Source organism: Gobio gobio, assembly GCF_949357685.1.
Source record: "Gobio gobio genome assembly, chromosome: 3".
Lineage (NCBI taxonomy): Eukaryota > Metazoa > Chordata > Actinopteri > Cypriniformes > Gobionidae > Gobio > Gobio gobio.
Window position 1 is genome coordinate 40,321,832 of NC_137099.1, and position 12,696 is coordinate 40,334,527.

At 38.2% G+C, this 12,696-nt stretch overlaps 1 protein-coding gene across 1 annotated transcript; it reads right to left on the minus strand.

Annotated features, from left to right (window-relative positions):
- Positions 1-7,871: 7,871 nt before the first annotated feature.
- On the minus strand, positions 7,872-12,181 carry tnip2 (TNFAIP3 interacting protein 2). The gene is made up of 6 exons (XM_079812182.1): positions 11,717-12,181; positions 10,975-11,268; positions 10,777-10,866; positions 10,335-10,613; positions 10,087-10,203; positions 7,872-9,318 (listed from the first exon to the last, which is right to left on the minus strand). Exons 1-6 carry the CDS (start codon positions 12,035-12,037, stop codon positions 9,076-9,078), a joined length of 1,344 nt encoding a protein of 447 aa, XP_079668308.1. The 5' UTR covers positions 12,038-12,181; the 3' UTR covers positions 7,872-9,075.
- Between the last annotated feature and the right edge of the window lie 515 nt (positions 12,182-12,696).

Below are 12,696 nucleotides of genomic sequence, written 5' to 3' on the forward strand. Positions count from 1 at the left end.
GGTATGACCCCTGTAAAACTTTGAAAATGTGTTGTTATTATAAAAATTTGTATTTGATTTAAAAAATGTATGTATAACCTTGAGCCTATGTATATGTATATTATTTTAAATGAATATATGGTCGCACCACCTGACATTTTCTGGGTGGTAAAATCAGAAATCTTGTTTAATAATGAATGAATGCTGTCTTATAAGCCGTAAAACCAATATGAATCAACACCATGCATTTTTTGGACATAAAAATGCATTTTAAAACTTTTGCTTAAAATTATAATTTTTCATTGAACCACTTACAGTAGAGTTATGGTTTGGTTTATACTTAGTTACTTGTAATGTAATGTTATTACCATAGTAATAAATACCTTAAAATAAAGCGTTACCCTGTTTTCCTGTATGTTCATGTGACGTTCGGCGTAAAGCCTATATAATATTCAAAAGTTTGGGGTCAGTACGATTTTGTTTTGTTTTTTCAGCAAAGATGCATTCAATTTATACAAGGTGACTGTAAAGACTTCTACATTGTTGTAAACTTTAATGATATTTTACAACATAACAGTTTTTTTATTTATTTTTTTTACTGTATTTTTGATCAAATAAATGCAGCCTTGGTTTTATTTAAGTACAAGAGACAAAAAAAATTCTAAATGAAATATTTTAGTATTGTAATCTAGAACTTAAATGTTATAGTAAAATAAATGTATATAAAATATACATTTATTTTACATTTTAAAATGTAAAAAATATATAGTAAAATAATTCAATTAACTAAAATATATATTTGTATAATTTAAAAATCAGCATGTGTTTGGCTGGGAAATCGGAGAATGAACAATGGGAGATTTTGTGAATCTCCTGGAAGTGCTTTTTTAAGTCTGCCCACTTTTAGTCACCCATGATGCAATGCTGGAGTTACCTCATTTTTGTAAAATCTTGATGCCAGATTCATTTAGTACTTTCAACATGAACTTTAATTGTTTTGACTGAATGAGAAGAGCAACTACACAAGATGACTGCATACATATCCACACACACACACACACACACACACACACACACACACACACACACACACACACACACACACACACACACACACACACACACACACACACACACACACACACACACATTATACTATAGACATTTGGGAATTATAATGTCAGTTGAGTATTAGATAAATGTAACTGCATCCTAGTATGTTCCCTTGCCATATTCATCATCCGAATATAACAGCTGTCGTTTTTTTATCCCGTCTTGACAGGAAAAAGTGCAGAGAGATGTCTAGAATCAGTCTTCCAAAGAAGGGCTTGGACAATAAAAGGGTCAGAGAGAGATGGGTTTATTGAAGAGGAATCAAAGATCGGAGATGAGAGAGTATTATTTGTAATCACTCATGAAGATCTTTTCACTGAGGATGGCCCAGAGCTAAGGAGAAACCGAGAGCTTAAGAGGGAAAACCCCCATCATTCCACATACTGGAATTGACAATAGAGTTCTGATCGCTCTTATCTAAAAAAACAACACAACAGGTTGTGATAACTCTTAAACAGTCAGTAACAACAACAGTGTTAAATAAGGTGCTGCTCTTTCAAACGAGTTAGCCAGTGCTCGGGAATTCCCTGCGTTAAAGATTAAAGGCCATATTTATCTGTTTTGGCATGGCATTTGGCAAAAGTTTTCCCAGCCGGAACAGCATGGCAGGTGAAGTCAAGGATAATAACGACTAGACAAGCTACACCATGATAGGCTACTTGTTTTTCTTTCCCCATTGTTGCAGTGCAGGATTCTAGTGCTGACCTGGTGTTGAATTTTTTTAATCTAAATTCTGGAGCAAGTGTTACTATTTTACTGTAAAAGTCATGTGATCATGTGACCTAATTATTTCCACTTTCTGAAGGTGGATTGTGGTGCGTGTGCTTTTCTTGTGATAGATGTGCTGGCCTCACATTATTGTAGATGTGTATGAAGTGTGTGTGTGTATGTGGAGGTGGGGAATCCCTTCCAGTCTGCCTTTCACTTCTCCAAGGAAAAAGGTTTCGTTAAAGAACAAAACTACAGCGGGTCCCACACATCCATCACTTCAGCTTTTCGCTAATCTCCAGTTCTTCACAGCAACACACTTTCCTCAATGATTACTCGGGTAGAAAAAAGGCACTGTTCTGTGCAGAATTGCTGCGGCCACATGCATCTTCTGAAGTGTGTACTTGTGCTCGGGCGACGTCATTTCGAGAGTGGTGACTTGACTGAAGTAGAGAGCATGAAACTCCACCTGGAGTTTTCCCTTCTACCCCCGTGGCAGCTAGCTAGGGCCGTGTGTCTGACCTCATCAAGGGTTTATTGACTCAGGGGACCATGATGCTCCTTTACATGTCTGACGTGATCTTGTATAAGCTGAATATGGGCCTGCACTGATGACTGGTTTCCCAGATATAACACACACATGCGACTAGGGTGACATTACTTTTTAAGTTGACAATTCACAGAATTGCTCGTCAGAAACCGTTTGGTTAATGCTGTCACTTTAGTAATCCTAGTTGTGTTTGTGTAATGTGTAAAAAATGTCACTGCCACTTATGGTTCCACATGTCACCCACCTAACAAGTTATACTCCCAAACAAAGTTTCAATTTGACCTCACTATGATAAATAATGATTGTATTTTTAGAATACCATTTATTACAACATTGTTAGGGTTAGTAATGGTTTCCGGCTCGTTTGAATTCAGACATAATAAAAAATTGATTTGCAGTACTACAGTGAAGGAGTCTGTTATAAACTCGGCCTCATTCAAAAGGCTTTGATAAATACGTTTTGTAAATCTTTTTGAAAAGATCGTAATTTCAATTACAATTCAGAAATCACAGCTGCGGTACTCAACAAAGTATTTTTTGGATTTAAAGGAACACGTTGACTTTTTGGGACTTTAGCTTACTCACCGTATCCCCCAGAGTTAGATAAGTCCATACTATTTTCATCTCTGTGCGTGCCATAACTCTGTCTGACGCACCCACCGCTAGCCTAGCTTAGCACAAAGACTTGAGGTAAACAGCTCCAGCTAGCCTACTGCTCAATAAGTGACTAAATAAAACCAACATTTTCCTATTTACATGTTGTGATTTTGTATAGTTACATCGTGTACTAAGAGACGGAAAATTTTAAGTTGTGATTTTCTTGACAGATATTGCTAGCAGGGTTCCTGCGGGTTTTGGAAAAGTATGGAAAAGTATGGAATTTGATTTGAGTAATTTCCAGGTCTGGAAAAGTATGGAAAAAATAAATCCGAGTATGGAAAAATATTTTTCCAGACTATTGTCCCTATTTCATTTTCTAAATATAAAATGAAGAATTTCTAAATGTATATAATAAATATATACAAAATCGTTTTTTTTCAATGAATGAAAAACTTGTAGCCTAGCTATGGCAGTAAAGGTCAGACCTGTGTGTTCCTTCCTTTTCACAGTTCAACAGTGGTTAACACAGCACTTTGTAGTTTGAGAAAGCAAGTTGGGTTTGAGGATAAAACAGAGTCGATGGTGGAGTTCTTAAAGGAATAGTACACCCAAAATGAAAATTTGTCATTTATTCACCCCCATGTCTTTCAAAACCATAAGACTTTATTATATTAACATTTTTAATGTTTTAAACCTGAGAGATTTCAGTCCCTTTATTAAAGGACTTGTTCACCCCAAAATGAAAATGTCCTAATCATTTACTCAACTCTATGCCATCCAAGATATCCATGACTTACTTTCTTCAGTGAAAGATAAATTACGTTTTTGAGCAACCAACTGAGTTGGTTGCCATTTTGGATGGCATTGGGGTGAGTAACTGATTAGGACATTTTCATTTTGAGGTGAACTAATCCTTTAAATATCTTCATGTGTCCAAGATTAACAAAAGTCTTATTAGTTTAGAATGACATTTGGGTAAGTAAATTATGATAGAAATTAAATTTTTGGGTAAATTAATAACCCTTTAAAAAAATTGTGACTGATTTAGCATTTTGATCGTTAAGGTCACAAAAGGCAATATTTTAATATAGGATTTCTAAATATTAGATAGCCTACATAGAGGATTTGACTCAGAGTATAACATACTTGTCGGTGGCGATAGCATTGTGGGTAAGTGGTTTGCCATGTAGTGCTGTTGTGCTTCGGGAGACCCGAGTTCGAGTCCTGCCTCATGGACTTTTCCCAATCCCTCCCCCCTCTCTCCCTCCTGTCTAGCTACTTTCCTATCCTAATAAAAGGCAAAAACGCCAATACTAAATCTTTAGAATGTAACACTTGTTAGCAGTTGAATTTGAAAACATTTTATCAGAACAAGTTAAATATGTTCGTAAAAATCTGTAGGAAGTCTGGAAATTCGAGTCTGGAAAAGTATGGAATTTTGAAATGAAAATTGTGTAGGAACCCTGTGCTAGGAACTATACTCTCATTCCTGCGTAATAATTAAGGAACTTTGCTGCCGTCCCATGGGTGCAGCGGCGCAATATTACGCAGCGCCTGAAAATAGGCTAACTTTCGTCAACATAACCAACGTGACAACCTGCTTTCACAGGGAGCGTACTGGGGACTATTTTCAGGCGCTGTGTAATATCATTGCGCCTGCTGCACCCATGGTTGATTATTACGCAGGAATGAGAGTATAGTTCCTAGCCATATCGGTCTAGAAAATCGCAACTTTTCATTTTCCACTGGTCTTAGTACACGATGTAACTATACACATCACAACATGTAAATAGGAAAATGTTGCCGTTATTGTGTCACTTATTGAGCAGTAGGCTAGCTGCAGCCATATACCTCTAGTCTTTGTGCTAAGCTAGGCTAGCAGGGGGGTGCGTCAGACAGAGTTATGGCACGCACGGAGATGAGAATGGCATGTATGGACTTATCTCTGGGGGATACGGTGAATAAGCTCCCAGAAAGTCGGCGAGTCAATTGTTTGCTGTTCGGCGATCACTGCTGGTGCAGTGCTGCTTGTTTTGCACAGTGAACACTTGTGGACAAATTGCAGCAGTGATGTTTTTTTTTTTTTAGGCCAACCTGTAAATTAGAATCACCCTGGTTCCTTAGACAAAAACCCAATAGGTTTTTTCCATTGCCTTTTGGATTATTGCAGACAATAACCTCTGTGACCGACAAAAGCGCATGATTCTTGTACTTTTTTTTTTTCATCATGATAATCTTCACAAAATAAACAACTTTTATACTAGTGCTGTCAGTTAAACGCGTTATTAACGACGTTAACGCAAACCTATTTTAACGGCGTCAATTTTTTTATCGCGAGATTAACGTTCTTTTTGGTCTAACAAACTTTGTAGTTTTTTCACATGCTGTTGCAACAACTAGTAACGTTAGAAAAACTACAACACCACTCCGGATGTAGCTAGACCGGAAACAAAACATCAGGCACGCTGCGGCTGCCCGCACTCGTTTGGGCCATTAAAAGATTAGACGTGGATGGCAAGCGTGAGACGCCGAAATGAGAAACGTATTAAGCCATGGTTTAACTCAGGGGTCTTCAACTAAAAGTGCTTGTCTTGAGCGCTGCTTTCTGCTCTGATGGTGCGTTCACACCAGACGCGAATGAAGCACTTTGCGCGAGTGATTTAAGTCAATGCAAAGACGCAAATAGACATTCTGCGGCGCGGATTAAGCGGCGTGCATGTCGCGTCATTCGCGTCCGGTGTGAACGCACCATCAGTCTCTTCTTCACTGCATGCTTGACCGCGCGTCTGGGTCTGAACGTAGTAACTGAGCATTGCAACGTTAACTGTTTCATTACGTCAAAAGGCTTCGCGGTCCGGATTCGGACCGGAGTCCGCTAGTTGGCGACCCCTGGTTTAACTGCACTATAGGCGGAGTCCTAGTTTACCTTGCATGTGCACTTTGTAATTTTATATTGTATCACCCTGTTTTGATCCCTTTGTAAGGGCTGTTGAAGGGGCTGTTTGTGCAACAAAGTATTTGTTTCACCCTTTTATTGATGGGCAGTGTTACATTGTGTGAGATTATTTGCTCCAAGTGAGAATGTTGGTGTGAAATCGAACACTAAAGTATGCCAATGTTGTTTTCAATAAAACAAACATTTGAACAAAGCAAGCCGATCCACTTTTCTATGTTGATAAGAGCATTAAAATAAGAAAAAATAATGGGACAAAAAGAAATCAAGGGACATTTAGAATAAATAAAAATGTGCGATTAATTGTGATTAATTGTGAGTTAACTATGACATTAATGCGATTAATCGCGATTAAATATTTTAATCGTTTGACAGCACTATTTTATACATTTTAAAACAATCACCAGAAGTAAAAAGCATAGGCTATAACCGAACTACACCATGACTGCAACTTTGCCACTGTATGGCTTCCGACAACTCTTTAAATCTTTAAAAAGCATTTTCCCTGAAGGTTTGAGCTAGAATAGTTTAAGCATGTGATTATAAACACAATGAGGTTGTAGAAGTTGACTAGTGCTTAGAAGAGTTTTCGATTTGGTGTGATGTTAAGGGCTTGACTTTTTGCTCACCAGCCACTGTGGCTAGTGATTTTCCTGTCCACTCAGCATTTTCACTAGCCACCATTTTGACATCGATACCATGGGGAAAAACAGCCATATAGATATTTTTTATATCATCTCATAATTAGGCAGCAGGTATATTAGTTACTGCTGTCACTTTAAGACCTGACGCACGGATCCATTATACTGTTACACATGCATTTGCTTTCTCAACTGTTTACATTCTCTTAAAACATAACTGACTGTGTTTATGTGAATACTCAAGACTGGCATTTTGAAAAAAGAAAGTTGTGTGTATTTGATTGTTTCAGTGCAATAAGCAGCAACTATATTTTTTTATAGTTATTTAAAAAAAAAACTAAGAACTAAAAATAATTTAGTTCTGAGAGGTGCTTTGTGTGCGCAATTTGGGTGTGAGCACAAAATCTGCAAATGTGTGTATAATTACGTGCAATCCCACACTGAATTTCAAGCCCTCTTGAAAATGTCAAATGTTAATGTCAAGCCCTGGGTCACAAAAAAGGTCTCATTTAGCCACTTGTTAACAGCCTTTTTCAAGACAAGTAAACGCACAAGGTATTTTATGTTGTAGAATAAAATGTGAAAATCACTTGTTAACCATCTTATTTCAGGTACTTAACCACAGTGACTTCAGGACAATAGAACCGGAAATGCTCAAATGATTCTGGACGTTTGAGCTTTGGCCTACAAAAATACATCATCCCAGCAGCACTCTATTGACTATTGCCATAAGATATTATATAACAAATCGCATATCGACGCACGCACGATTTTCCAGTCTGTCACCAATGGCAAATATAGCCTATTTTAAACTGTCACGTTTTTTGTTGCATTTTAGTCGCAGTCTGAATCACTTCATAAAGGCACGGATGTGTTACTGGCCTTTCAAAATGGCAGCGGTTCAGCTACAGTACTAAGTACAAAATGTGTATATTATGTTAATTAGACAATAGTAATTTAATTCAGTGAATATGTATTTGATAAGAGATAGTTACAGACACTAGCCTTGTTTGGTCCCATAGCCTCCTCCCCTTTAAATAGCCAGTCCCACGATATCCCTCTACTGCTATTCACTTCCAGGCCTCAGGACAGCTGAGAATTTGCTGCAGTTATAGCCTGTCCATTCAGTTGTGCTTGGGAAGGGGCTTTCCACCACTTGTGCACATACACACTTTTTCAAATCCCATGGGACTTGAGTTTAATGCTTTATGACACACAATGCCTCATGAATCATGATCTTACAAGCATTATCACAACTATCTCAGTGTCTGGCTTCCCATTTCTTACAAATAATTACCTTTGACCGCACAAATACACTCACAGACATGGTTTAGAAAAGGCTCCTTAAGCAAACATTTTATTATAAAAATAAATCATCTTATAGTTATCACATTTCTGTTTTACTTTGTCATCTCAGGAATAATTCCTTGTCAATTGATTTGTGTTGCTAGGACCTTTATACCCTGTAAAAGTGTGCTGAAAATAGGAGGCCATTTTGTCAGACGCAGCAACGCAGACATGAACATTTCACATCTCAATTTACCAGGATGTAGGGAACTTCCTCTCTTACTTAAAACTAGAATGTTTTTAGCTGCAGAGGGGGATCAAATGGCAAGTACCTCACAGTCAGAAGGTGCCTAGAAGTCTGAGAAAGTAATGACGTGTTGAACCATGTTACATTTCTAATCGTAAACTGAAGATTGAGATATATATATATATATATTATGAGTCAAATAGTCAAATATCTAAATATTATTAATAGTGTGTGCTGTGCTGCTCTGTATTTCTTGGCACAAATAAAATTATGTTTTTAAAATGTACGCTCTATACCTACAAGGCAATATACCTACAAATAAACAGAAAATGAAATGTAGAAACATTACAATATACTTTACAAATAGCACCATGACAAAAGTATGAATTCTATTCCATAGCCTAATAATAAACAAGCTTATGTATTAAATATAAAAGAATATGTACTTTTATCATCTGTATTTGGAAATAATTAAAATAACAAAAAGTGCAAACCAGCTGATAAAGAGAATACATATCAGTGAGGTATATGATACCCATTAGGATCCATCTGAATTATACACAGATCTGCAATACAGCGTTAAGCAAAATTTGATTGAAACTCGTACCATGCTTGAAACCATGACACCGAACAAATGGCAAAACCCAGTGACTTATAAACCGCAAATGCTTAAGATTGAATAACTTTTCATAACCAAACCCGTCTGCATTCCATATGACAGCCATGTGAGTAAGCCTTTGAACTGGAAATGACCAAGCCAAAGTTATATTCTGAGTCCTATGCCTCAAGCAACCTTCTTAACATCAACCAAGTCCACAAATCCAAGCCGACAGAAAAAAAAAAAGAAAGAAAAAAAGCTCTTCCTTCGACTCCATCCTGTTTAAACGTGCCCCTGCCTTCATCAACACCCTGTCACACATCCCACAGTCTGCGAGCTTGTAGTGATTTTGTCCTCAGTGCTTTCTGTGCCCTATGAAAAGTCAGTGAGGTGAGAGACTCACAGCTTAGCACACTCGTCCCAATGGTTTAGGTATTCGGCCGTGTGCTCATCGTCGTATGTGGTGAGACACCGAGGGCACTGCAGTTCAGCGGCTCCTTGCGGTGCAGTGTTACTGATAGTCCTCTTTGAGCTTGTTTCTGGGGGACTGTTCCTTAGTGGTTCGGCAGTTTCCGTCTGGCGGTGGGTAACTTTTTTAAGGCCCATGTGAAGTCGGCGTGAGGAAGAGGCATCTTGGACGCTCTGTGTGATGAAGAAACAATGCATGCTATAAGAAGGAAATGGCCTTTGGATTAAAAAATAAATAAACTCATGCTGGTTTGGGTTATTTAGTAGTACGACAAAGAATGGGGGAAAATTATGTTTGGCGTTAAATGAAACTTCACCCTATCTATATAGTAAATGCGTTATAGATCTTATTGCAAATTAATCATCCATCTATATTAAATTTTTTTACCAAAAAAATTTAAATGTCATTTTAAATTTAAACGTTTCATCAAAATGTCATAATGACAGACTTCTCTCTGTTTTATTAGTAAATGTTGAAATTAACATTAACAAAGTTAATCAAATGCTTTATAAGTGCAATTCATTATTATTTCATGTTAACTTATGTAGTTAACTAATGTTAACCAATGAACCATATTGTAAAGTATTACCACATTTTTTATTTTTTTCAATAATCCGCTTTCATTGTGACTATAAAAAAAAATTTGAAATATTTTTGAGATGCTTTTTCAGATATCATGAATTATTCATTCAAAATATCTGTAATATTCATATGCTGTTTGGGTTTAGTAGTTTTAAAATGTATTTCAAATCATTTTTAAACAATATATTTTTTGTCAAATATCATGAATTATTGTTTTCGTAAATATCATTTGTATTCCGGGGAGTCGCACTACACGACATCTTACAACCCGAACTAACCTTGTCATAAAAAGGTCAAATTTTCTTCTTTTTGTTTTAAGAATTTCATTCTTTTAGTAAGGATTTTTAAATGATACTTGCCTGTGTGCGTATTTGCAGTTGAAGTCGCCCAACTTCGTCTTGAAGGTCCAGGATTTTACCCTGAGCCCTCTCGCGGTCTGCCCTCTCCGATTTGAAGTCCTCAATATAGGCCAAAACCTATATGAGGGAACAAGGACTCGGTTTATGGGCAGCAAACCAAACCTAACTACTTCTCTCTGCTGTAACAAAAATACAATGACTTCCTTTTTAAGAGGAATTCAAATTCTGCTAATTGAACTGATAAAGACCTGCTGCTCAAGCATCTGAATGCGCTCGTAGTCTCTTCTTGTATAGTCATCCCTCTCTCTGCTGAGTCTCTCGCACTCCATCATCTTGTCCTGCAGGAGGCCGTTGAGTCGTGCGATCTCCTGCTGGATCAAAGCCGTGCTGCCCGCAGCCTGAGTTTGGGTCAGGGTGGGACCTGCCGATGCCAGACCGTTTGACTCCTTCAACTTTTGACACAAACCTCTCACGTACTCCTCTCTACTGGAGTCATACTTCTGCCACTTTGAGTTTAAACTTTCCACCTGAGATGGAGCAAAAACACGTATTTATGATGTGAACAGAAAAAAAATTACGACATTTTCCAAGAAAATTTTATATTGCTGTTTCTTTCCGTAAAAAGTACAGAGCGACATTTTCTGCATATGACATGGGTAAAACAAATGTCAATGATCATGTGATCCTTACATAGGCAACTCTCTTTTTAAGCTGGTCATTCTCCTCTTCTAACTTGCAGATGATGACATTTAGATGGGGAACTTCGGGGGAATCTATTGTCTTGTGAAGATAGAAAAATGTTAAACACATATATTGTTAAAAATCAATTTCTACGTTTTTTTTAAAGGTGGTCCAGATTTTGCAGAATGCTGATAGTTTCCAACACACCTCATTAACTTGAGCTCTCTGATCTGTCAAGGCTGTCTTGCTTTTCTCTTTCTCCATGTGCCCCAAAAGCTCCTGGCACACCTGCACGGTGGCCCCCAGTTGGGCCCTCAACTGCTCTGCTTCTTCAGCAAGAGAGTTGCAAAGGACGGCCCTGGTGGCCTGTGTACGATCCCTTTCGGCCAAGGTGGAGCGTAGTTGCTGGATCTCCCTCTCTTTCTCCTGCTCGGGCCTTTCCCTGATGGTCTTCAGCTCTTGATCCTTCTCCTTCAACTTGTCTTGCAATCGCTGAATCTCCTGGAACAAGCAAACAGTCAGGAGACTCTCTCATGCCTGTTTTCTGACCGTTCAGGTGTTCATGAACAACAAATGCACTTGTTTCGCCAGAGCTCAAGCATATACTGTGAAGTATCCAAATACTCATAAAGGCGAGCAAACGGTTCTAATCTGCTGAAAAACATCCTACTGATTTGCTGGTCAGGCTAAGATTTTGGGCACTCTAGTCGAGGCCATCTTAAAATATCTAGGACCAGCAAACAATTGTAGGCTGGATTAAGCTGTTATAATATGTATAAATATGATTCACTATTATTATTATATTTTCTTGAGTAAGGAATTCAAGTATTTTACATATAATATATACTTTACAGTGTTTTAGGGTGGTAAGAGGGAAAAAACAATGAACTGTTGTAAATGTTTGCATAGGAGAAGTAGGAACACAAGTGAGAAATGTGCTGTAACTTACTGTTTTACTGGTTTCCAATTTCTGGGCGGTGTCCGCCTCTGATTCCGTGAGTTTTTGCTTTAATTTGCAAATTTCCTTACACAAACTCTCGATTAGAGATTTCGACGGCCCTACAATATAAGGATCCTCTCCCTCAATGACCACGGTTTTCTCATACTTTCCCAGTCTTGCCTTTAAATCGGCGATAATTCCGTCTTTGGATGTAACCAAGAGATTTAAACGAGCAATCTCTTGTTGTGTTTCGTGGTAAAATGTGTTGAGGGTAGAGCAGCCGCGCAACTTCGCCCTCAGCGCCTCGTTCTCCCTCTTCATCTCATCCATGCTGAACAATCCGCTCGCGCGTTAAAACGAGTGTAAACTACGAATTTCCCATAGATTGTACAGGTTTGAGTGTCATGGGCTTACATGCGTCGGCTGTAGACCAAAAGCAGAAAGCTTCAGCCTGTGAGAGCTTCACTCAATTTCGAAATTATCTTATGAAGAGGGGATTTCCTTGCGGGGACTTCCCCCCTTCTCAAATTGGGTATATTTTTTTTTTCTCGTACTTCACATAAAAAATAGCTAGGTAACAGCCCCTACTTTAGCATTAAAAGAGGTTAACTGTGGAGTCGTGTGCGATTTAATTGTGGTTTTACACTTTTTAGAGACGGTTGTCTCTCTCCTCGGTGTGATATCAGGTTTGGGGAGAACAGTTCAGCTTGACGTCGCCTGCCCTGGTGCGTGTGCACGAAGAATGCGCGCTACCCACGCTGTCAGTGACGCGATATGAAAAAATCTAGTTTAGACAGCTTCCTTGATTATAATAGGGACGTTTTAGTTTGTCGCGTCACTCGCGGACTGTGTAAAAACCGGGTTTAACTGGACTTCAGCACGCTTTAATCATATAAAGTCCCTATCTGAAGAGATGTCTGTTGAACTTGTATGGTGGCAGGCTTAGTGAAGCTTCTATATCCAAGAAACCAAGGCATGAAAACATTTTC

Bases quoted from the DNA above. Each gene is read 5' to 3' on its own strand.
- tnip2 (XM_079812182.1), bottom strand. From the start codon at position 12,037: ATGGATGAGATGAAGAGGGAGAACGAGGCGCTGAGGGCGAAGTTGCGC. The intron at 11,269-11,716 runs GTAAGTTACAGC...TGCTTGTTCCAG, and splicing joins AATTGGAAACCAGTAAAACA to GAGATTCAGCGATTGCAAGA. The intron at 10,614-10,776 runs GTAAGGATCACA...GCTCCATCTCAG, and splicing joins TTAAAAAGAGAGTTGCCTAT to GTGGAAAGTTTAAACTCAAA.